The sequence below is a fragment of the Anolis carolinensis genome, chromosome 1 (genome assembly GCF_035594765.1).
Source record: "Anolis carolinensis isolate JA03-04 chromosome 1, rAnoCar3.1.pri, whole genome shotgun sequence".
Taxonomy (NCBI): domain Eukaryota; kingdom Metazoa; phylum Chordata; class Lepidosauria; order Squamata; family Dactyloidae; genus Anolis; species Anolis carolinensis.
The window spans coordinates 310,469,964-310,496,737 of record NC_085841.1 but is presented as its reverse complement, the minus strand read 5'-3'; the positions used below and the strand labels follow the sequence as shown (position 1 = coordinate 310,496,737).

Genomic DNA, 26,774 nt, shown 5'->3' with positions numbered 1-26,774 from the left:
GTTGCTAATAGGCAGCATGACTCAGTCCGTCTTTAATATTATTTATACACCATTTGCCCAACAAATTAACCCAAATGCTATACAGATTTGCTGTCCAAATAATACCATAATTTTCAATTAGAGGAATCGTGGGCAAGCCAGCAGACAGTAAACTCTTTCTGCAGAGATCTAAGTAAAAGGCAGGAAGCTCAAGGTTCTTGGTGAAATGTTTGGGGGAAGTTATTCTATGAACAAACTGCATCTTGTCATGCTTCGGAAAAGAGGATAAAGAGGCACAGTCATCCAGATTATGTGATAAAACAAAGAAGGTCATATGAAAAGTGATCATTCAAGTGTGTTGGAGTCTTGTAACCAGGGTAGTGATTTGAAAATATGAACATTGTATTATCTCCATTGGCTCAAGACCACAATGGACTGATTTGCTAAGGTTAGTTGGTGTTGTGAATAAGCTCCATTGAATGTCGCCAAAGTTGCTTCTGAGTACACATTTACGTAGGTGTTTTTCAAAAAGATGAACATTATATTCTCTCCATTGACTCAAGGTCATAATTGGTTCCCGCCCTTGGTTTTATTGTTCTTTTGATTTTGCTTAATGTAGTGTATATTATCTTTTATTGTATTGTTTAATGTGTTATGATTTGTTATTTTATTTATATTCTGTGATATTGTATTGTTTTGGGCATGGCCCCATGTAAGCCGCCCCGAGTCCCCGTTGGGGAGATGGTGGCGGGGTATAAAGTTTATTATTATTATTATTAATTGACCAGTTTGCTAAGGTTAGTTGGGGTTCAAAGTGCTAGTAGTGTTAAGAGGACTTACATAATATCCCAGTATATTATTTCAGCAAAACCTTACCACAGCATAGTAAGGCCAGACAATATTTCCGTGATATGAAGGAGTAAAACTGAGGAGGAACAGTGTATAACCAAATTCCATGTGGTGCATGACGGGTAAGGAACAGACAGGACCTTCCTGACTCTCAGTACGTTCTTCTGTTCCATTCATTTGGGTCACATCTTTCTTCTAAAGAATTAAAGATGGCAAGCTGGTTCATGTTCTTACAACAATCTTTTAAAATGAATTGGTCTGAAAGTTGAAGACTGTCTGGGATGTCTGTTGCATCTGGAAGTGCAAATTCAGGCAGTCCCCAAGTTACAAACAAGATAGGTTCTGTAGGTTTGTTCTTAAGTTGATTCTGTTTGTTAGTTGAAACAGGTACGTTTTTAAATGTAACCCCAGCCAAAAATACATAGTTTTAGCTTTGGATAGCATAAGGAAGGATTCACACCCTTGTGGTATTTCTTTTGCTGTCTATGTCACTGTACAGAAAAATTCACCTCACTTTCTGTCCCTATGATCATTGGAGTTTGAAAAATTTGGCTTCTGGTGGAAACAAGGATTGGTGATATAGATCCAATTGAGACATCTTTCCCCTGTGATAACTCATTTAGGAGTGAATTTTCCTTCCTAGAGGTAGATTTCTCTCACTTACTGTTGTCTCACCCCCATTCTTAACTATGAGGCATTTGTAAGTTGGATGTTTGTGACTCGAGGACCATGCATTATTGTCTTTACTTAAGTTGCAAAAAGAATAAATTAAACTTCAGCTGTCATCCATGGTAACCAAATTTTTAAAAGCATTGAGTATATAGTGTTCAGGTAAAGAAGCTGATATTCTCTGTCTTACCTTTATTTAGTATGCCTTCCCAAACTGGGCACTTGGACTCATTGCTCTTCTAGCATATTGCAGAACATGAGCCAAAAACAAACTTTTGTTTAGGATTTTAATTTGTTAGGAGAGGAACAAGCCAGAGATTCTGATTTTTTAGAAAATATCTGGTATATTGTGACATGCAAAACAGGCAATTGTGTGCTGAGCCTGTAAATTTTGTCAGCAAAGTCAGTGCTATAATTCTGGGTACTTGAAAGTAAGCAAAAAATAGAAATTTTCCCACCATGCATGGGATATTTTTCCCCATTTGGTTTCCTTAATCTTGTTTTTTCTTATTTTATCTTAGCTGTTTTTCTGGTTTGGACAAGAGTGCAACTGTACAGAAATAAACCACTGACTTATTTTCTCCACCCACATAGCAAACAGGATCTTTTCATATGATATGTACAGAACCTAGAAAAGGGGTAATTCCAGCAATGTAGATTCTGCTACCTGGCCCAATGTGTTTTTTAAGAAACATTTTAAATTTTAAGGTGACTTTGGTGCACAAATTTTTATGGAGGGTGCAAATTTAAATAAATTTCCAGCAGTAGTCTCTCAGGAGATGTCCAGACTTTAGGAAATATGTTTCACTAAATAACTGAGAAGGTGGCAGAAGGTGAAGACATGAAAATGGAGGTTGTACTTCCAGAGATATTTGATAATCTATTGCAAAGATTATTTGTTACAAAAAATGTTTTGACCAAAAACTTTAGTGCAGAGTAGCAACATTAATATCACCATATTTTAAAAGTCCTCCTGAGCTGGGTGAGAGAAACCTGTAACACTAAAGGAGAAAACTGTATGGTGGAGAGGGTGGTGGTGGTGGTGAGGAAATCAGGGAGCAAATATTTTGAGTATAAATCTTCCAAGTGAGAGAATGACCAGAGTGTAGGGAAACAAGGAAGAAGTAGTTTAAGGGACTGCATTGGACAATGACTACTATGCTTTTCCACCCTCCGATTGAGGGAATTAGTTTGTCATTCCTCTGAGATTTCAGATCCCTTGTTGTATTTGGAAAAACGGGAGTGGCATTATTAAGCTATTGCCAGTATGTTAACTTTGTGTGCCATAGTTCAAGGGGCAATATCTCTTGCCTTTGCTATTGTTACTAAAAGTTTCTACAAGCCTGTTTCATTTTCACAAGTTGGGCTCTATCTTTAAGCCTATGTCCTTCTTTGGTTCTGCTCTTTCCTGCGAGGATTTCATAAACATAGGTCGCCTGTGTATGAGTTGCATTTTTAAAGCAGAACGTTTCCATCCCTTGGGGTCTCTTGTGTCTCTCCTGGAGATATTTTTATGCTCTTGAGAGGGGGAGTGGAAAAATGAGCTGACGGCATTTTATATGCGACGATGAAGGAACGCCCTGGGCCTGTAATGCTGGACTACAGGATTCCTCTGCAAGCAGCCAGAGCGGAGAGAGCGAACCGAACCGTGAGCCTAGATGGATGAGGAAATGAGTCAGTGAAATGGCAAGCTCAGATCCACGTGCAAGGAAATACACTTGGCTTACAAGGCAAAGGTTGCAGAAGTTGGGAACATCTTTCTGACAAGACTAGAGATAGAAATGCATACTTTCCACTTTAGAGGTTGCCGGGAAGGCTGAGAGGGGACATAAAAGCCATGTTTAAATATTTGAAAGGATGTCACATTGAGGAGGGGGCAAGCTTGTTTTCTGCTGCTCTGGAGACTACAACACTGTGCAGTGGACTCAAACTACAGGGCAAAAAGCTTCCACCTAAATATTAGGAAGAACTTTTGGACTGAAGAGCTGTTTGGCAATGGAACATGGTACCTGGCAGTTGTATGCTGAGCCTGTAAATGTTGTGGAGTGTGGTGGAGTCTTCTTATCTGGAGGTTTTTGAGCAGAGGCTGGATGTGCACCTCTCAGGAGTGTTTTGATTGTGTGTTCCTGCTTGGAAGTATGTGGTTGGAATGGATGGCCCTTGGGGCCTCTTACAACCATGATTCTGTGATTCTAAGTTCTTTTTTTAAAATCGTGTCAGAAGCGAATTGGGTTGCTTCTGGTGTGAGAGAATCAGCCGTCTACAAAGACATTGCCCAGGGGACACCCAGATGTGTTGCCATTCTGGGAGGCTTCTTTCATGTTCCTGCATGGGAAGCTAGGGCTGACAGACGGGAGCTCCATCTCACGGATTCGAACTGCCAACTGAGTCCCCTTTGGAGTGAGAAAGATAGTAAATAAATAAATAAACCTTCAGGTCAGCAGTTCAGCCGAAACAAGGGTTTAACCCATTGCACCACCATGGCCCCTTGTGCAGCAATTGTATCATCTTGAAAAATACTGATGGAGGAAAATATTGTGTGTCACCTGTCAATGGGTGGCAACTTCCCATTAATTTCACAGGGTTTTCATAGGCCAGCAATGCTCAACAAGTGGTTTGCCGTTGCCTTCCTCTGAAATACAGCCTATAGCTCCTGATGCTCCTAGGTGGTCCTCCATCCTGCTTAGTTTCCAAGATCAAATGAAATCTGGTGTCATCTTTAGGCCTTTAGCTGTGCTTCGCCTTGCAAAGAGTCATCTTGATCAAGTAAGAGCTACCTCCTGAGCAACCAAACAAGGAAGTCTTTGTGAAAAGTTCTTCCTGAAACTTGGAGCATTAATTTTAAAAGTAGCAGCAGTGAGAATAAGATGTAATAATTACTTTTTTTAGAATGCTGTGTTAATAGTGTATTTATATTTAATGAGTTTTCATTAGAAAAATTCCCTCCAAAATTCAAACATGTCAAAAACATCCCTTCCTACCAGTCAGAAAAAATATATCTTACTAATAGCATTCCTCGTTATATTCACAATATTTTTCATTGTTTTACATTCCAGTTTTTAAAATAAATAACAGGGCTATGGCATTGTTACCCCCAAATGTAAGGTGTTGTAACTAACAGCTGGTTCTTCCTTTCATTTTCAGTCCCACAAATGACTGACATAATCTTTTAAATGTGGACTGCTGTAAAAAGGGTCTATTGGTTTCACAAAGTGTAATACATTGAGTTATCTCATGTGTGTGTGCTATTTAGTGACAATGTAATTGGGATTCTTTTCTTTGTTATCTTTCCTTGTAGTTTTTGCATATTTGACAACTTAGGTTATATAGGAGAGGGGCTGATTAAAACCTCGCATTATATATTCTGACAGGTTAAAGCAGAACTGAATCATTATTTTCTGAAATGGTTTCAACAGGTTGTTGTCAACGACGTATTTCAAAGACCCATTGATTATTTTATTGTTCATTTGTTTACCTTTGTATAGGAACAAAATCTACACACTGTGCTGTTTGTGCTGCAAAAGCTACAGTTGGGAAAAAAGATAGTTGGGTGGCACTTGCTTCTCATGGGGCCCTGAATAGGCTGGATAGATGCCAAATTCAGATTGGTGACAACAGATGTTTGGTACTATAATTGGCAGTCATTTTAATTAACCTTAATATGCATGTGAAGCATTCAGCTGAGTGTCGGTGGTTAGTATGGGAATGGAGACAATGTATGTGGCAGGAAATAACTCATTCCATTATACTATGGAAACATGACATACCTGTTAGCTGAATTTGCCACTAAAAATCTTCCACCACCTTTTAACCCCTTGATATTTCTGTCTCACTCTATTGTGCAGCCAGTTGTGTCCTTATTTTCACTGTGGCAATAACAACCAGTTTTAAGAGATACTATCTTGTTTTAAGAGATACTATCTTCAGTAGTAGCTTTTATCGGCTTTACTGCTCCTGCTCTTTTATTTTGCATTTTTGCGGCAGTGCCTAAATTTCATAATGCTGCAAGCAACAAAAGGGAGTTTCTAAAATGATAGTTTCATAACATTGGTGTCTGATGACCGTTCTATGTCAATGGGAACATCTTGCACAATTGAAGTGTGGTGAACTCTGGGAACACATGCCATTCATGTGCATGGTATTTTGGGGACCTAATAGTGCTCAGATGTACCTTCTTTGGCACTGTGCAGCCAAACATTAAGGTATTTTCCTTTATCTTCTTCATTTCATATGGCAAGTTCCAAAAGGCTACTTAGGAATTTACATCATATTTTTTAACCTTTCCATGAATAATGAATGGCTAAACATTGGGCTTAAATACTCTAATGGCACCAGATCCCGTCTGACCTTGGAAGCTAAACAGGGCCTGCCTTGGTTAATACTTGAATGGGAATTGCCCAGTGAATACCAGGTATTGTAAATTATATTCCAGAGGAAGGAACTGGCAAAAACATCCCTGGGTATCCATTTCCTTTGAATTTAAGGGATCTCCATAATTTGGCAGACATCTTTAGGGTACATACATACATATTTTTAAAAAAATATTCTAAAGTGTGATTAGCTGATGGCTGGAACTGGGGGGATAATCTCTCATAACTAAGAAACGTCTTCTGTGAAATGTAAGCAGATGAGATCTCATTTCCATACATGCCTATTTTCAGGTTAGAAGACAGAGCCATGTTACTCTGGATTATCACCACACAAAAGATATTTTGTAGCACCTTTCAAAGTAACCGAGAGAATGAAATTAGTAGCATATGTTTTTTAGACTCCTTTCTCAAATGCTTGAGGAAGTTGACTAAACATACAAAAGTTTGTGTTGCCAACTTTGACCTTTCAGATACTTTGTTTCCAGGTAAAGTTCCTAATTCAGTCAGCTCTCCAAAAGGGCCTTGTTGAACTGGGGAGGAAATGCATGTAGATGCATAGTGGGATTTATTAAAGAGTAAAGAAAATTTTGATTAAAGTATTAATCAGGAATCTCATGTTTGTGTGTGTCAGAAGCGAATTGAGAACATACTGCAAATCGCTTCTTGTGTGAGAGAATTGGCCGTCTACAGAGACGTTGCCCAGGGGACGCCCAGATGTGTTACCATCCTGCTGGGAGGCTTCTCTCATGTCCCCACAAGCTAGAACTGACAGACAGGAGCTCACCCTGTCTCGCGGATTCAAACCGGCAACCTTCAGGTCAGCAATGCAACCTTCAGGTCAGCAGTTCACAAGGGTTTAACCCATTGCGCCACTCCTAGGAATTGCATTTTGATGTGTAACCACAATTGTGCAAACATTGAAAGTTAACTACTTAGTGCAGTAGTGTTAGGCATCTGAAAAAACATCACTGTCCTCATTGAATCAAGTTGTAAACCTTTGTCAGATGTTTCATTTTACACTATTTACAATTTTTAAAAAACTTTTTAAAAAAGATGTTTCATTTTGCGACTTTTGTTTGAAAATATTTTTATGCACACGTACACACAAACATACCTTGTTTTGAGTGTGCAAAAATGTTTGTTCAAAAGTTAAGAGTTTTTTTGTGCAAATTATCCTACTTTTATGCAAAATATGTCAGGATTTTAAATAAAACCAAAGTATTATACAGTATTAACATTTTGTTTTATATAAAAATACTTTTGTGCAAATAATTTTTTCACAACAAAACCTAAAATATTGTTAATAATTTACGTGTGTGCAAAGCTGATCTGATCTTGCCCACTAGGAAGAGATCGTTTGTAATTATTCGTCCTTATCAGAATGAATAATTGCAAAAATATAAATCCCTACTTAGCTGCTCTGTAGGATTTATTTCTCTTTGCACAATAATTGATATTTTTAACCTCTTGCCTATTATTCTTTTGAACCGATGGTGAATGTTGTGTATTTAAAAGGTTCTGATGCAAGATTTGTCTCTGGTCTGGTAGCTTGTAATATTAATGGCAGAAATTGAACCACGCTATTTAAGCAAAGGTCAAGCAAGGTTCAATGCGGAGTAGAAGGCAAGGGAGTTAAAATGGACTGTCTGTAACACAACAATGCTCTTTACTGAGTCACTGGAGAAGGGAATATTTGAGCTGAGGCATAGTGTGTGTATGGTACTTCTGCAGAGTAAATAATTATTTCTAGCTCTTGGTATTGACGGACACTGCAGAATATACGTGAGCAGCTTGAGATGCAGGCTGTTTTCGTTATGTATTGATTCATCAAGCTTGCTAAGGAAGTTATGCAATCTCCTGGTTCTAAAGGATAGTTGGCACTGTTCTCTGCAGCAGGAGTTGGGAGTTTGTTGGCCTTCAGATGTTATAGTACTTACTACATGACCCATCAGCCTCAGCCTGCATAGCCAGTGACCTGGAATGATGGAAATTGTAATTCAGTGCCCTTGGTCAAGAAAAGGGATGAGAACTGTGGAGTGCATTTTTTTGAAGACCTTGATAAATTCTCTTTTGGAAATACGAAAGATCTGCAGTAACCCCAGCTGAGGAATCAGTGGCAAGGAATGCTGGGAACCGCAATTCAGCAAAACCTGAAGGGCTGCAAAATTCCCAGCCCTGCTGTAGAGGACATAAAGAGTGTGTTTACATTGTAGTATTAATGCAGATTGACACTACTTTAACTGCCATAGCTCAATGCTATGGCATCTTGCGATTTGTAGTTTGGTGAGGGACTCTTTGGCAGAAAAGATTAAGCACATTGTAAAACTGCCAGAATTCTATAGCATTTAAAACTGCATTCACTCCCAAAGAAGTTTTGATTTTAAAAAATGCAAAATGAAATTGAAGTACTACTTCTGGCTCAGCTCTGTTTGTGCGTGACCCTTCATTAAAATCTACTCAAGTGTGACTGAATAGCTTATGTTACCTCGACTACAGTGTATGGATTATTTTCTCCTTATCTATGTGTCCCCTTATTTCTGTAGTGTGAAAAATCATACACTGATGCGTAATTGTTTTATAACATCTAGGTCAATGTTTTTCATTCCCACCTTTAAAAAAAACATGTCTTTAATCTGTGTTGAGATGCCTTTGCAGGATGTTCATAGTTTTTTGTCAGCTACGAAAATAAAGGTTTGAGGGACAATACTTGGGTTCCATTATGGAAGAAAGATCGGATCTAAATTAAATATAAGTAAATAAACATAGAATACTAAGCCCCTCATACATTCCTGGTGTAGATGAGCTGATTTAATTTTTTCAAGATGTTTCAAGCCAAGATGTTTGGGTGGTTGTTTTGCAATTAATTTGTGTTTTATTATTTCTGTTGCAGGTTCTGACTCTAAATGGACTCACAGTTCCTTTTGAATCACAGTGTGTAAATCGGAAAGGCTGACAAACCAAAATCTGTCTCTTGCATCCCTAAGTGTATTAGAACCTTGGCCAGTGAGGTTCTTTTTATATTGCCCTTCACTTAATCCTCATGCACTAGAAATGGACTGGCTGTTGGTCTGATTTTTCCCTGCACTTTTCAACCATGAGTCTGCAGGCTCAGCAGAAGTCTTCAGGCAAGAGGGGAGGGAAACGGCATGCCTATTATAGCGAACCACCTGGACTGTTAAAAGACGCCCAACAGCAACAGATAAAAGAAGAGCATTACTACGGCCATGTGGGTAATATGCCTGCCTCCCAAACGGTGGAGCTTGCCAAGTCGGGGGTCTTCAGTGGTGTCCCCAGTAATGCAGCTCTGCTGAATTCTGTTTATCAAGAGCGAGGGGAGGCCCGGATGACTCCCCAGCAGTTAGCCGCTGCCAAGTGGCAGAACTCCCTGATGGGGAATCGGTTGCCTGAGCGGAGCGAGGCCAGTTGGCATCCTCCGCAGCCTGGAGCATGGAATCATGGCATGGTTTATGGAGGAGGCAGCCAGAAGGGGGGCCACCCCAATGCTGGCATCCCAGGATTCTACAGCCACCCAGAGACCATGAAAAGAAACCGGGAGAAGGGTGCCGTCATGTCACAGCTGAACATGTATGGAGATGCCGTCCAGCAGATGATGTCTCAAAAAGCTCAGCTAGAACAGCAAGCCCTGGTCCGCCAACAAGCTCAGATCAATCAATATCAGCAGTTGCATAAGCAACAGCAACAGACTCAGAACCAGACACTTCCTTTGCAGCCTTTCCAGCTTGCCTTTGGCCATCAGGGCCAAAAGCAGGGGCTCCCTGAACTGTTGCATGTCTTTCAACAAGCTCCCACTTCCTCCAGCCCAGCCTTTACCACCCAACAGAAGCAACAACAAGCTCTTCCACAGATGCAGCTGTTTGAAAACTTCTATCCACAGCAACAGCACCACCATCATCACCAGCAACAACAAGCATCTTCACAAGCCTATGGCCTTCAGCCACCTGCTTCTGTAGCACAGCCTCATGCAGCAGCAGCACCTCCTCAGCACCATATGGTTCCACATCAGTTCCACTCGGTTTCTGAGAGGAGCCAGGAGCTGCTGAAGGCCCTAACAGAGCAGAACCCACAGACTGTCCTACCCCAAGCCCAGATCCCTCTTCCAAGGAGATCACGGAGGCTCTCCAAGGAAGGCGTCCTGCCGGCATCTTCTGCAGAAGATGCCTTGGCATCAAAGCTGGCTGAGGAGTACTCCAGCAATGTGATGTCCCATCACTGGCAACTACAGCAGCATCCAGACATCCAGTTTCGGCATCAGTCTGAAAGATTCAGTCACAATAAGGACGGTTACTCACAGCTGAACAAAGGAGAGGTGGAACATGGGGAGATGACAGTGGGAGTTCAGCCAAGCCAATCTGAAATGGAGAAAGTGCAATATGAGAATATTAGAGAAGTCGAAAAGCAAATGGCTATAAATGAAGGCCTTGTCCAGAGAGCAAACGACTTCAGTGGAGTTAGAGGTGGCGTCATCCAGAGCACACGGAGACGGAGACGTGTTTCTCAAGAAGCTAACTTGCTAACCTTGGCTCAGAAGGCGGTAGAGCTGGCTTCTCTTCAGGATGTCAGAGTAAGTGTTGTTTTGTGGATAATATCCCCATAGCTTTGCTTCTCATTGCACATGGTGGGTGGGAGACGTCAGACCATGAAACCAAATCCTAAGATCCCAAACTCACATTTTGGGGTTGGTTATATGGTAGCATTACCAGGTTTTCAAAGAGCAATTAAGAATAGTTAAAATTCAAGGCATGCTAGGTTGAGAGTCAGGAAGCAGAGATTGTATTCTGCTTCAATGACAAATGAAAGTATTAATTTGAGTCAGTGTAGCTGTGCATTTCTTTGCAGAATTAACCCATTGTTTACAGTTGTGCCTTTACATTTGCGGTTTTTTACTTTTGCTAATTATATTATTCATGGATTTGATTAGATAGGCCTCTCTTGGTCCTATGATGCAACTCTATTGTCAATTTTGTCCAGTCATGCTGGAGAACCTAGAGATTTCACCTCTCTAGGAATCTCTATGTCTTCCAGTGCAGTTCTGTAGTCACCTTCCAGTAAAAACGTGTCTATAGAGTCATGCCTACAGGCCTAGAATTTCCTAGAAAGGTATTCCCTCAGGTTAAAATAGTGATGTATTTATTTCTGGATTTTTATTTTCCTGGTGCTCCTGTGTCCCAGTGTATGTGGAGGGCTGACTGTACACTAATAAATTGCATGATGGATAGATCTGTCTTTTATAAAGGGTCCACATCCTAATATACATGTTTTTTTGGCATTTTGTTCCATTTATATAATAGGAAAAGGATTCCAACCTTAAAATAGGCAACATCCCTTATATAGTAAAGGAAACTTGGCAACCCTACTGTTCATGGCAATATTCCATTCCCAATAATGCCACCATTTTATAGTTTCACAGCCATTCTGCAAAGTTAAGATGCTCCCCCCAAGGCTTAGTTACTAGCTGTAAATGCTTTAAGTAAAACTGCATTAGTATTTTTGGTCATAATTTTTTGCCAGTGTTTTTATTCGTTGTTGGAATGTGGCCCCCTGATAACGTTTCTAAAACTGAACTTAGCCTTTGGGTTGAAAAAAGTTTCCTACTCCCAGAATGAAGCATCATTAAAAATTGATCAATCTTTTATCTTATTTCAGTCTAGAAGTTGCTGTTTTGGACTGCAATTCCCAAAACCTCTAGTCAGTGACCAGGGAGGCTGTCGCCCAAAAAAGTAATACTTCCATTCTCTATCATAAAAAGTCTTTGAAAGGTTTACTCTTTCAGAAAGAAGACAACAAAATATACCTGCAGGAAAGTAAAGCTGTTAAAATATTGGCAATTCACATGTGCTTTAGTAACCCATAGGTTTAGAGGAGGCGTTTAGCAGTCATGTGGCAAGCTGAAACTTAGAAAATTCTTAATATCATTGTAAAAGCATAATTGTAAAAAAAACAACCAGATAATAATTTTTTTAAAAAAATCTCAAGAATTAAAAGGCTTCAGAAAAAGGAAGGAAATGTCTTTCGCCTTGAATTTTTCTGTTTTTCTTTCAAGGCCTTCACATGTCCATTGTGAACTCATTGCAACATTAAACCAGAGAGGTAACCATGCATTTACGCAGGTATTGTTAGACTGCCAGGTTCTGGCAGCCTTAGTTGTCTTAGCCAGCAGGGAGAAATGATGGGAGCTGCAATGATTTTTCATGGAGAGGCAGAAGGCATCAAAAACAAATAAACTTTATATATGTATAGAGTCAATGGGACAAGGTAATGAATACTTTCCTCCTGAGTTTTGTCTCTATTCTCCTACTGCCCCCCCCCCCCCCCCCCCCATTCTCAGTATAATTATTTTCCCTCCACTAGATCACCCAAGAGCTGGGTTTAAATGATATGGGAACAAGTGCCAAGCAACGTTAAGAATCGTTTAATTGAGGCTCTGCAGGAATCTGACATAAATAATACTGCTCTTCTTGTTTTGAAACTGGAAATGCTTGACGTCTCTTGACTAATTGAACACGAAGATTACCGTTGTTGAACTCTGAACTCGGAGAGCCTAGGCAGAGTAACATTATGTACAATGTGCAGTGCAGTCTTCCAGTAGCTTCAAAACTACATCTCATTTCCTCGAAAACCCAGTAATAATGTTGTCAGTTTTCCTACTTTTGCTTACATTTGGCCAGCTGCTCCTAGAAACCATGTCTTCTGTTGCAACAGTCAAAAGGCTTATTGCATTATCTTTTCTTTATTCCTTCAGTTGTAAAAAGCTGTTCAAATAGCCTAATTGTATATATTATTTGGGCCATTTTTGGGTCTAGTTTCTTGTTCTCTGGCATGCAGAATGTGAGCCCCACAGGCTGACATTCTGCAGCTCCCCAGATATTGCTGAATTGTAACTCCCAACATTTTTCACCATTGGCTATGGTGACTAGGCCTGTATGGCGTTGCAGTCTAACAACTTCTGGAGGGCAACACTTTTTTCCATCATGGATGTACATAACATGACTGGTGGTTACGAGATTTGTTTGAAGCTTTATTTAATGCTTCTTGCAAATTCCCCATCCATGTCACTCTTTTATATGGAGCAGCTTATTCATATGTACCAGGTATAGTGTTTTCCTTATGAAGTGGGGGGAAATGTTCAGAAATCCACGCAATGGATAGAATCCATGCACCAGATAAATGTGGTCCAGTCCTTACTATTTTATGAAATAGTTTCAATATATTTTTCCAGAGGTGTGCAATTTTTCACCAAAAGTATGGAAAAAGGCATCACGGTTTTATTTCTACTTCTTACTCTGAAAATATTTTGAAATTTTGCTTATTTCTTACTTGCAATTAAAAGATTATATAGAGTTTGTATACAGTACACTCTTAATATAATTGATTGAAGTACAGTATTACAGATAACTACAGAGAAACACATATACGGACACATCTGTACACACATAAATGTATATAGTGTGTAAACAAATTTCCAGAGAAAATCATAAAATGTATGGTCTTATAGTGTTGGAAAGGGCCATCTAGTTAAAACGCCAGCCATGCAGAATAAACAACTAAACCACTCCCTGGAATAGGCATGAACCTCTGTTCCAAGATCTCTGAAGAAGGAGAACTCACCACTCTCTAAGACAGCCCATTTTACCTTCAAGCAGCTCTTGCCATCAGGGAATTCTCCTTAAGTTTTCAGTGGAATCTGCTTTCTTACCATTTGTATCCCTTGGTTCATGGTTCAGAAAAAAAATCTAGCAGGATAAAATGTTCTGCCTCAAGAAGTCATGGTTTGCACAGACCATGTTTTTTTCCTCAAAGCTGGAGCTGCAAACTAGGTTTTTGTTATTTCTTATTTACAAACCTAGTTTAAGAGCAAAGTGTGGTTTTCACAAAACGTAGTTTGCAAAGTCAATCATAATCTTCTGTTCTCCTCCCTTGGTCTTTGCATGTCAGCTCTAGCTTCCCATGTGGGGACATGAGAGAAGCCTCCCACAGGAGAGTAAAATACCAAACATCGTGGGCAATATCCTTGCAGACGGCCAATTCTCTCACACCAGAAGCGACTTGCAGTTTTTCAAGTCACTCCTGACACAGAAAAAAATTATATATGAAAGGATTCTCATTTTTTAGTACAAAACTTAAAAATGCATCTCCAAACATGTGAAGAAAAGTAGTGAAATACTGTATCCATTTATATTTAAAGTGGTCCCTCATGCAGTTTTTGTAGCCCTTGGCCTTTCAGAGTCTCTAGAATATCCTCTCTGAACATACGGAAAAAAATGATTTGCCTTTCCTGGAAGCCTCTAAGAATGGTAATTCATCTTTTGAACAGGTCTTAGGAGCACTATTCGACACTAAAAGAAACTTGGAAGTAGACTTTTGGCCACTTCCCAGGATCTCATTGTTTGTTTCTATGCTTTGGCAGGCTATGTGGTTCCTGGAGAGTCCCAGCAGCAGAAAACTGGTCTACACATATCCACCACAGATGCACAGCATTGTTATAATCAAACATTAGCTACCACCTGTCTTTGCTTTGCTAATTTGTAAATACAATTATCAGAAATAACTCCTGATTTGATAATCAGGTCACTTGCTAACAGATGTTAATACCTTTGTGGATTGAAACGAAGGTTTATTTCACTCCTCCTGCCCTGTTTGTTGGCAGTAACCCCAATTTTCTATCCTAGACTTCGCAAATGATTGTAAAAATATGTGTCAGGTATCTTAAATGGTGCATGGACTTTTTGTTTGAAGGAACCTGAAACTACACAAGAGAAGAACAACAGTGAGGCAGCTGTAGCTGCTCCCCGGAGTGTCGTAGAGTTTGCCAGCTCTTCATCTGCCCCAAAGCGAGCCCGGGAGGACAGCAGCTTAGTGCCTCTTATCATTCCCGTGTCTGTTCCTGTGCGGAGATTGGACCCTCAAGAGATCGGAAGGGATAGGAGTGAGGACGGCAAGTACTTCATGACCAATGACCGGGGAGTTCCAGAAAGCAAGCCTTCTGTAATCGTCACCCGGAGAAGGTCCAATCGCAATTTGAATATGGACACATCTGCCCAGGTAGGTCCAGATTTGTAATCATGGGCATAGACAGAACTCTGAAAAATTGTAGACTACAGTAAGACACACACACACCGCTCGTATTCATGGAACCAGTACCCATGGTTTCATTTATCCATGTCCATCCAAATGTGGCCTCTTTAGGTATTTTCTAGTTCCTCCCAAAGCACTCGATATGATGTGAAATAACACTTTTGTCTTTTTTTAAAAATCCAGAATGAAGCTCCAAAAGAGGACGCTGACGGTTTTGCACGGAAACCAAAGCAACGGCCCAGACCAGAACCGCTCTTCATCCCACCCAAAGCTGGCACTTTCATTGCTCCACCGGTCTATTCCAATATCACCCCATACCAAAGCCATTTGCGCTCACCGGTCCGTTTGGCAGACCACCCTTCAGACAGGAACTTTGAGCTACCTCCTTACACTCCCCCGCCAATACTGAGCCCTGTTCGAGAGGGTTCGGGACTCTATTTCAATGCCATCCTTTCTGCCAGTGGCAACTCCGTTCCACCCCCCATAACTCCTAAAAGTGGGCACAGGACTCTGCTCAGATCAAGTAAGTTTCCATGCGTTGCCAACTTGGGTTTGGAAGGGTTGAGGCATCATGGCTGAATGAAAACCATTTTGATTGATACTAGTGGAAGATATTCATAGATCTGTTGTGTTGCTTGTGCATTCATGTTGTGTATATGCATTGTATTTAATTACTTCCTAAATTAGATCCCAGTGCTAGAATAGTATAAATCCATTTGAGAAAGATGCTAGGAAGTAGGAGACAAAATTGCATGATATAGTGACAATTTTAAGACCAACCCTCCTCCTGACCAGATATCATTGTACAAAAATAATGATAGTTGGCATAACATTATGAAGGATGGAAGCATACATTAATGTGTGTCCTTTGCCTTGCAGATAGTGCAGAAGTCACCCCTCCTGTCCTTTCTGTCATGGAAGAGTGTACTCCTGTCAGCATTGAGCCGTAAGTGTTTGTCAGTGTATCCAGTGAAACTGCCCAGTATTGACCCTGGAGCATCTTTTTTCTTTTTGTAGAGGCCCTTTTCCAATCAACCAGTAGAGCAGTGGTTCTCGACCTGTGGGTCCCCAGGTGTTTTGGCCTTCAACTCCCAGAAGTCCTACAGCTGGTAAACTGGCTGGGATTTCTGGGAGTTGTAGGCCAAAACACCTGGGGACCCACAGGTCGAGAACCACTACAGTAGGGTATCAGAATGTTATACAAGTAAGAACAGGGTAAATAAGCTGAAAGAATGAACATAATATAAAAAGGTAAAGGTAAAGGTTTTCCCCTGACGTTAAGTCCAGTCACGTCAGACTCTGGGGGTTGGTGCTCATCTCCATTTCTAAGCCGAAGAGCCAGCGTTGTCCGTAGACACCTCCAAGGTCACGTGGCCGACATGACCACATGGAGCACTGTTACCTTCCTGCTGGAGCGGTACCTATTGATGTACTCACATTGGCATGTTTTTGAACTGCTAGGTTGGCAGGAGCTGGAGCTAACAGCGGCCGCTCACGCCACTCCCGGGGTTTGAACCTGGGACCTTTCGGTCTCCAACTCAGTGCTTTGACGCACTTCGCCACCGCGGCTCCGAAGAACATAATATAACTAGTCTAAAAACACATTAGACACAAAAAGGTTGAAAGGTTTAAGACAGTTCTAAGCCCATGTACAATAGCGTTTTGATATGAAATAGGTAGGCCTGAAGATTTGTAAGTTGGATTTGGAGATTTGGAGCCTCCATCACACTCCAGGGCAGAGAGTTCCACTGCTGAACAGCTCTCACCTCACTGTGAGAGCTGTTTGGCAGTGGAACTCTCTGCCCTGGAGTGTGGTGGAGGCTCCTTCTTTGGAGGCTTTTAAGCAGAGGCTGGGTGGCCATCTGCCAGGGGTGCTTTGAATGCGATTTGGTGTGGCTCACAGAAGCACTTCCAAGTGCTGCATATAAACAACAATACACAAGTATAAATACAATGACATAAGTATGAACAACAGCACATATAAAACCCCACTAATAAAATCGCAAGAGTATAAAATTATAAAAATTCCTAAAGCGCAGTAGAACCTGTGAATAAGCCAGCTATCTGCCATAACGGTCAAAGTTCGGAGCAGTACAATCGGTGGTTCATCAAGGTGACCATAGATTATACAGGATCAAAGGCCTGTCTGAAGAGCCATGTTTTTAAGCTCACCTGAAAGGCTTGAAGAGTGGTTGCTAATCTAATTTCTTTAGGGAGGGTATTTCAAAGCCGGGGAACCACCACCGAGAAAGCCCTCTCTCTCGTCCTCACCAACCATACTTGAGACGTTGCCATTTCGTTAATGTGCAATTGTTTTTTGTTTGTTTTTTAGACGAATCAATGTGGGCCCCCGTTTCCAAGCTGAAATCCCACCCCTTCGAGATCAATCCTTGGCAGCCTCTGACACAGCCAAGGAGGAGCTAGTATGGCAGCCATGGGAAGAACTGGAAACGAATCCATCTGTCCTGGAGAATGGTAAAGAGCTGGAAATCATGAACTACTTTACCAATGCAGAAGGGTATCGCTGGATAATTAGCAATTGTGTGGATCATCATTCCATTATAATGAATAAGGATAGAAAGAAAGTTGTGCCTTAAAGGTCTTTCCTTTGGCTTAAATTATGTGCTGCAGTTTTTAACTCATTCCTTGCCCCCTTTATTCTTCAAATAGCTTAGAAAGAGTAAACACTGTTAGCCTAGAATAAAACAGTGAGTGATCCTAACTGTTGCCTCCCATTGACTAAAATTCCAATGGCTGAATGTATAGGAGGTATTAAGAGCCCTCACTTCCCTTCTAACATAGCCTGGAGGTTTGGGAGACCATGCAAAGCAGAGATTTCTTTGATCCAGAGGGCATGCCATACAATGTGGAAGTTTCCCTCAAGTATCTCCATAAAATGTAATAAGCAATTGAAGATATGTTTGAGTTGCTGTGAGTTTTTCAGGCTGTATGGCCATGTTCCAGAAGCTTTCTCTCCTGACTTTTTGCCCACATTTTTGGTAGGCATCCTCAGAGGTTGTGAGGTATATTCGAAACTAGGTAAAGGAGGTTTATATATCTGTGTAAGGTATGTTGAAGGCAAGTGTGAATGTTTCAATTAATCGCCTTGATTAGCATTGAAAAGCCTTGCAGATTCAAGGCTTAGCTGATTCTGCCTGGGGGAATCCGTTGTTGGGAGGTGTTAGCTGGCCCTGATTGTTTCATGTCTGGAATTCCCCTGTTTTCTGAGTGCTGTTCTTTATTTACTGTCCTGATTTTAGAGGTCCAGCATTTCTGTGTTTTCAAATATTACGCTGTGTCCAGGTTGGTCCATTAAGTGCTCTGCTATGGCTGACTTCTCTGGTTGAGTTAGACTGCAGTGCCTTTCCTGTTCCTTGATTTGCGTTTGGGAATTGCTGCATTTGGTGGTCCCTATGTAGACTTGTCCACAGCTGCATGTTATACCATAGACTCCTGCAGAGTTGAGAGGATCCTCTTGTCTTTTGCTGAACATAGTATTTGTTGGATTTTCTTAGTGGGTCCGTAGGTAGTTTGTAGGTTGTGTTTCTTCATCAGCTTCCCTATGCGGTCAGTGGTTCCCTTGATGTATGGCAAGAACACTTTTCCTCTGCTATGTTTGTTTTCATATTAAACAGTTACGACCTGATGTAATTAATGGAGTTACATCACTTTCTAAAAACTAAAATGCAGTGCTGGGCCTATTTATCAGGCTGTCAAAGCAAAAGTACTCTGATGAATCAGTTTTATCTTCCATGTCACACTCAGCTCTAAAAAAGAGTTTCGGATGAAGCTGAGCATTGTGGTTTGATGGCACAGTTGATTGTACGACATTTCTGCAGCCACATTCATTTTGTGGCAGCTTTAAAATTCCCCTCATTGTGTATTACAAAAATGGTTGAACTCAGAAGTACTTATGGTGGCTTTTGGATCGCTCTTCCACAGCTTGGAAAAGTTAAACAACAATTGCCAAAATTCTCCAACTGACATGGCTTCTAGCCATGCTGGGATGGGGAGTGATATTCCAAAAAAACTTTTCTGAGCCATGCCATGATGCCCAGTGTTATGAGCAATGCCCTTTTTCAGGGTAATAGTAAGAAAGTGTTTAGTTTACATTGATTCGTGAAAACCCACCCTCCCAAAATCTGTGAGTTGGATAGTTAGTGTTAACAAAGGAATTGGTGACATAATGTTTTCATGGTGTTCCGTATTATTGTGCAGGTTTCTTGCCTCCCCCTGATGTTTGGTATACTACAAGAGTATAATGGTTTAAAGCAGGGCGCTTGAAACCATTTAAACCCGGGTTATTACTTTGTTTTCCATAGATCGGGTTCAAAGATTGCAAAGTTCAATTTTCTCCCTTTGATACTTTGAAAATTAAATGTATTTGAGAAGGGGGTCCATAGTAGCCTTTGGATTCACAAAGGGGTTCCCCCAAAAAGTGAAGATCCAGTACTTTCAGAGATGGTGGTATTTCACTTCTCTAGGAAATGTCAGACAAGGATTAAGAATGAAGTCATCATATTTCTATCTAAACTGATATTTCTCTTTCTTGCTTACTCCTTCTCTTGAACGGGTGTTTGCTTGTGTTTTAACAGTGGAGAATCTGGTAACGGCTGCATGCTCAAGTATATTTCCTGGAGGTGGTACCAACCAAGAGCTGGCATTTCACTGCTTACATGAAACGAGAGGAAACATTCTGGTGAGTCTCCAGCAATTTGTGATGCGTTTAATTGGACTTTGGTTTTAATCCAGTTGATGGTCAGCTCTGCAAGATAAGAACGATTCTCGCCAACTTTTTGCAATTTGTAAGCTTTTATTTTGTGACGTAAGAGGCACGATAAGCAGTATAACCCACATCCAATAAACTGTCAGCAATGACGATGTGGGGGTGAGAGCCTTGTTGCCGTGCAGAGTGGGTTCCAAAAACATCATCCTGGTCTCACCTCCTTCTCCAGGCTGTATTCCCATGCGGAGAATCAGCACTGGTCAACAAACACTCCAGCAGGTGAAGGGTCAGTTGTTTAACTTTATTTACATAACTATTTACAGTTGCAGATATTCACAATAAATCCCGGACACATGGCTGTGTCCCCTCGGCTACAGAGCATAGCATTCATAGTCCATCTCCAGCGAATGCTCAAGCCGAACACACACTAACAGACGACACTCCCCTGCATTCCACAGACCAAGAAGGAAGTCCCGGTCAAACAAACTCGACCCCATTGGTCCTGTGATACGTCAATCAAAGCAGGTTCTTAATAACTCCATAGTTACTGAAATGCCTTGCCAAAAGCTCACACAGAAGGCATTTCTAACAGTCTAGATTGATTTCAACATTTCACACAATTCACAATACCCTGACATAAACATCCCATGTTGAAGCTCTTTTTCAGCGCAATGTACTTGTTGGAGAGTGGGTCAAGCAATTGGGAGATCCAGGTTCAAGTCATCATTGAGCCAAGAAATGCATTGTGTGACCCTGAGCCAGTCCAGCACTTTCAGCCTGACCTACCTTAGAGGGTTGGTATGTGAATGAAGGGAGTCATGTATATGACCTTTGAAGGAATGCAGTTAACAGATGATCTTGGGCCCACTTAGAGGAGTATGTGTAAAATGTACTTGGCAGAAGGTTGAGCTGGATGGCCTTTGTGGTGTCTTCCAACTCTTACGATTTGATTATTCTTTTCTTCTACACCTTCTGTCTCACTCCTCCATCATCCGTTGAGAAGAGTATTCCTGCTCCTTGGTATTTACAGGCCTGGAGGAAATTGTTGCGACCATGTGCCCTCATCTCAGCCCTTACTTGTGGCAACCTTAACATAGGGTTTTTTGGCACAGTTTATTCAGAGGAGGTTTGGTTTTCTTTAAGGCTGAAAGAGTTTGATTTGCCTAAATTTACCCAATGAATTTCCATGGCTGAGTATGAAGTTGTGCTCTGGGCTCCTGGAGTTGTAACCCAATGCCCAATGTGTTTACAGCACATACAGTTTCTATATGCCAGTCAGTGTAGACAAAACCGAACTAGATAGACCAGTGGCTTGGGTTGTTTAAAGCAGCTTGATGCATAAAACTTATACCTGGTTCTATTAGAAAACTGATAAAGGTTTGGTTTGGGATTTGTGTGTTTATTTTTAAGCAGCTGAGAGGAAACTACCAAGTATATAAGAGGTGGGCAGTAAAAATTGACTATTGTTACTTCATTTTAAATTTTATATTAAAGCTAATACTAGATGATATTTATTTATACTCCTTTTTCTCTCTACAAGAAAGACTCAAAGTTGCTTACAGTAAAACCAATGCAGTACAATTTAAAACCTAAAATATACAAACTTTTACATAGAATTAACATATTAAAAGCATTAAAAAGAACAGTTACATATAAGTGTTTTCTTTCTGTGGTAAAAGTATAAGATGAGACTCCTACATGCTAATTACTGTAAATGCTTTCAGAGGTGTACAGTGGGCCCTTCACAGCCACTACTGTTTGGTTTCAGGTATCCTCGTAGATTAAAAAAAAATCAATGGAAGCTCAAATCATGTGATATACAATTTTGTAGTAAAACAGTGGCCTTTATATGAAATAGCTGTGCCCAGCCATGCGTTCCTGTGGCAAAGTATGGTGGTATGAGAAATAAAGTATCTTATATTATCTGCTTAGAATTATATGAGGATATATGGATTATATGAGGCCCCTTCTACACAGCTGTATAAAATGCACACTGAAGTGGATTATATGGCAGTGTGGAGTCAAGATAATCCAGTTCAAAGCAGATAATATAAGATTATAAATGGGTTATATAGCTGTGTGGAAGAGCCTTGAGTCCACACTGCCAGATAATCCAGTTAAAATCAGATAATTTGTATTTTATAGGCAGTGGGGAAGAGGCCTAAGTGAGGCCTAACTCTGCCTGTCCCCTGCGCTGAGTGGGTTGCTAGGAGACCAAGTGGGCGGAGCTTAGCCTTCTAATTGGCAGCAATTGGATAAAAACAATTATTCATCTCCCTCTAATTAGGACTTTATTTTTCTTTTCTTTTTGTTGTATGAACGTAGAGGCATGGATGAGGGGTTGTGCTGCCAAGTTTAGTGTTTCTGGGATGTGTAGTTTTATTGTTTTGTCCTAGGCCGAAATTTCATTACCCTTTTATATATATAGATGGAAAATCAAGGCCTTTTGGGATTTTTTAAAACTGTGTTGTTGAATGATTTCATGGCCAGAATCACTGGATTGTTGTGGGTTTCTGGGCTGTATGGCCATGTTCCAGAAGCATACTCTCCCGATGTTTTGCCCACATCTATGGCAGGCATCCTCTGCAGTGCGAGGTCTGTTGGAAACTATGCAAGTGGGGTTTATATATCTGTGGAAAGCCCAGGTTGGGAGAAAGAACTCTTGTTTGTTTGAGGCAAGTATGAATGTTGCAATTGATTACCTTGATTAGCATTTAATGGCCTTGCAGATTCAAAACCTGGCTGCTTCCTGCCTGAGATAATCCTTTGTTGGGAGGTGTTAGCTGGCCCTGATTGTTTTGTGTCTGGAATTCCCCTGTTTTCAGAATGTTGTTCTTTATTTACTGTCCTGATTTTAGAGGTTTTTAAAATACTAGTAGCCAGAAGCCATTGAAATCCACAAGCATGTAGGCAATTTCAACAGAAAGGAGGAAACCATGAAAATGAACAAAATCTGGCTACCGGTATTAAAAGAAACCTCTAAAATCAGGACAGTAAATAAAGAAGAAAACTCAGGAAACAGGGAAATTCCCAGCATGAAACAGTCAGGGCCAGTTGACACCTCCCAACAAAGGATTCCCCTAGGTAAGAATCAGACAGGCCTTGAAGATGCAAGGCTTTTCAATACTAATTAATTAAGGTGATTAATTGCAACATTCACACTTGCCTCCAACAGACAATAGTTCCTTCTCCCTCCCTGGACCTTCCACAGATATATATAAACCTCCCTTGCCTAGTTTCTAATACACCCAACAACCTCTGAGGTTGCCTGCCATAGATGTGGGCAAAAAGTCAGGAGAGAATTCTTTTGGAACATGGCCACACAGCCCAGAAAACTCACAGCAACCCAGTTTTTTAAAACTATTTTCAAGCTGTGGATGGTTGAATCTGTGGCTATGGAGGGCTGACTCCATGGAAAGGCATGATAAACACTTGTCAATTGCATTTTATTTATTGTATACTTTTGTAGCCAGAGATCTCTGGACAGGCTGCTATATGTTGAAAAGATGAAATACTGTAAAATGCAAATATGTAAAAGGACTCAAATGGTAAATAAGTTAGTTACTTGTGGAAACTCGTCTTTAAATTATCTGCTTAATACCTATGCAGTAAAGTTTCATCAATTGTAACACCAAAAGAAAGAGCACACAAAGATCATTGATAAATGCTATCAAATCACAAATGCTTCCCAAAAGACTAGTGGTATCTCCTGCTTATATCCTGCTTAAGTCTTGGTGATAGGAGTTGATTTCCTAAAAGGTCTAGAATTTGTTTGGCTTTTATTTATCTAGTTGCTCTGGAATATTATTTACTGGCACTTGAATACATTGAATGATTAATCATGGGTGTTAACTGGCACAGCAGAGAGTTGTTAATTAAGGTGGAAATCCCTGCACGGGAATTCTTTAATTGGGCATGTGTTGGCAAGGACCATTATCAAATGAGATAATAGTTTGTCGTAGGAGGGAGGGGAATTAATCAATTATGTCTCAAATATGTATTTTCTGGTAGGTGGAGAGCATTAAATTGAAGCTGGAGGGAGAGACTAAATATCATCCTCTGGAGAATTATTTTTAGTAACCCCTTCAGTAGCTATTTGTTCAAAAGGAAGAGCTTAGAAAAGTTACAACTTGGAGAATTACAGCAGGCAGGACCATGTTGGAGAATTGTAGGGGTGTTATTCCAAAAAGTACCTTTTTTGACCTGTGCTCAGGGAGTAGCTCTTACCAAGTCAGTGGGTATACTTAAGCATCACCGTAAATCATGGTTTCTTGTGTGTTTACTGTTTACCCTTAGAGTGCTCTGACCAAACTGTTGCTGAAGAAGTCTGTGTGGTCTTCCAACCATCCAATGGTAGACTATCACTATACAGGTAGGTTGGAAACAAGGTAGTAGGCATTGCTGGTCCTTTCCTTTTCTTTCTTTCCTGGATACTTACTGTTTAGGCATAAGAGAACTTTAAATCATAGTCCTGATCCAGGAGACTTAAAGTATATTGTCACTACACAATTACAAGGGGTGCTCATTAAGATTTCCCCTGACCCACTTTCAGAGGACTGAGAGCAATGGAACTTGGCACAGTTATTAGTCCTTCTTTCCATAGGTGCAACCTAGGGACACACACTTCTCCCATCTTTTTAAGCAACTGTAAACACCTCGCTTGTAGAAGTTGACCGGTTGCTCCAAAAGCTACACTGTGACTTCAGAAATCAGAGTCTCATCATCTGAAAAATGCTTGCCCTTCAAAAACAACTTCATTGTTGGAAAGAGGTGGAAGTCTGATGGTGTGAGGTCGGGTGAATAAGCGGGATGCAGTAGAATTTCAAAGCTACAGGAGTATGCTTCCATTTGGGCAACATGTGAGAATATGTGAACTGGTGCATTGTCTTGCAGAAGGCAGATGCCTTTGTTGAGCATGCCACGTCTCTTGGTTTTGATGGCCTCCTTCATTTCTGCAGCAGTGAAGCATAGTGTGCCCCAGTGATCATGGCACCCTTTGCTAGGAAATCCATCAGTACTACTCCGTACTGGTCCCAAAATACTGTGAGCATGACCTTGCCTGTCAAGAGTTAGGCATGTGCCTTTGGAGGTAGTGAGTCAAGATGCTTCCATTGCATCAACTGAACTTTAATCTCAGGATCATAGTGATGGACCCAGTTTTCATCCTGTGTGATCAGTCTGTTGGAAGAGTCCTCCTGGTTTCCATGGCACATCGTCAATAGGGCCTGAGAGCATTCGACCCGTTCCTGTTTCTGGAAAGGGGTGAACAGCCGGGGAACCCAGCGAATGAATGCCTTATGTGTATTCATGTGAAGATGGTCTTGCATGATTTTTTTTTCCATGGCCCCCACACTAATCTTGACATTTTGGGCTAGGTGGCGAATGGTTACGCAGTGATTTTCCAAAATGGCAACCTCCACTTGCTGGATGGTGTGTTCATCAATAGCAGAGTGGGATCACCCTGGAATTGGAACTGTTTGCATCAAAGTCTGACAACATTTGAATTGACAATACCAGCTCTTGACTACATCATATGATGGGGAATCATCACCATAAACCTCTTTCATCTCATCCAATGTCTCCTTTGGTGTGCAGCCTTTCAAGTAAAGGAACTTGGTGACTGCTCTGTATTCCACTGGGTCCATTATCAAACCTCACACCACTTCAGCACCTGTAAAATCAAGATTGTTATCAGTTCTGAGCTGTAAATTGGCATGTAACCTATAGAGACTTAAATCATTACACATGTGCAATTTCAGCATCCTGTGATAAATAGAAGTGGGTCATGAGAAATCTTTAATGAACGCCCCTCATATATCCATTTAATTTCACTTCACATGTCAGGACTCCAGTCCAAGGAATCCCAAAAGTTGCCATTTTGTCCTGTTCCTGTGCATTTCCTAAGGTATTCTTCCTTAATTTGGTCTGTCTTCTCAGGTACCATAGGAACTGTAGTGTATAACATTACTCAAAGTGTACTCAAAGTGTTACCAGGCAACATTCCAATTAATCAGTTTCTTCTTTCTACGCGATGTTTTCCCCCGTGGAACCAACATGCTTTCATCCAGATTGTGGAGTATCTATGACAACATGTACTTAATGCATGGCTTACTTCAGTGTGTTCTACTTTTAGAAATGATGCTAAAGAAACCTTGATATTGCATGTATGTGTAAATTTGAAAGAATGATGAATACATAAAACATTTTTAAATAGAGAGTCCTAAGTTAGAATCAAATTAATTACTGTACCACTATTATCTATTTTGCATTAAAAACCCATCCCTGTTTTACCATAATCTACTCCTGCTGGAATCCTAATCACTCTTGCAGTAGAAAATTGAAGGCGTTTCTAATACTATTGCCAAAATGTTGATATTTAAACTTTTTTTTGGTGAGTTTTGACCTCAACGTGTGTTTTTGTTCTACTCTGGAAACTTAGGAATGGTAATTTATTGGTGCCTTTAGAGTTCCCTTCAAAAGAGCTTCAGTTTACTGAAAATTAAAGCAAAGGTGTTTGCATCATGGATGTTTGAATTGTGTCCTTGATTGTGTATTATATTTCACACTCCTACATTTCACCTAAAATATTTTTCACCTTTTTAAAATAAAAACCCCCCATACAATGCTTAAATGGGCTGTTTTAGAGATCCCCATGCAGCATATGTTGTTATTGTGTACCTTCACATTGTTTCCAACTAATGGCAACCTGAAAATGACCCTATTACTGGATTTTATGAGGTGAAGAGTATGTAACTTGCTCGAGGTCACCAGTGAGTTTTCATGGCCAAGTAGAGCAGTGGTTCTCAACCTGTGGGTCCCCAGATGTTTTGGCCTTCAACTCCCAGAAATCCTAACAGCTGGTAAATTGGCTGGGATTTCTGGGAGCTGTAGGCCAAAACACCTGGGGACCCACAGGTTGAGAACCATTGAAGTAGAGATTCAAACCATGTTTTCCACAGTTGTAGTCAACTGCATTAACATGATATCATTTGTGATTCTCAGTATGACAACCACACGACAGCAACCTTCCAAAACCTCCAGGGTGTTGGTAATTAGTGGATGCCGCCCTCTAGAATCCATCTTGTAGG

General features: G+C 40.7%; 1 protein-coding gene across 3 annotated transcripts in view; it reads left to right on the top strand.

Annotated features, from left to right (window-relative positions):
- Positions 1-26,774, top strand: part of mideas (mitotic deacetylase associated SANT domain protein) — a 110,462-nt gene that overhangs the window by 67,707 nt on the left and 15,981 nt on the right. For all 3 annotated transcript variants that reach the window (XM_062968109.1, XM_008104032.3, XM_016991945.2), the window contains exons 2-8: positions 8,758-10,449; positions 14,622-14,927; positions 15,144-15,483; positions 15,840-15,906; positions 17,293-17,435; positions 19,556-19,659; positions 23,983-24,058. In XM_062968109.1, the coding sequence (XP_062824179.1) occupies positions 8,962-10,449; positions 14,622-14,927; positions 15,144-15,483; positions 15,840-15,906; positions 17,293-17,435; positions 19,556-19,659; positions 23,983-24,058 (2,524 nt within the window). In that variant the 5' untranslated portion in view covers positions 8,758-8,961. The remainder of the gene's footprint in view (positions 1-8,757; positions 10,450-14,621; positions 14,928-15,143; positions 15,484-15,839; positions 15,907-17,292; positions 17,436-19,555; positions 19,660-23,982; positions 24,059-26,774) is intronic.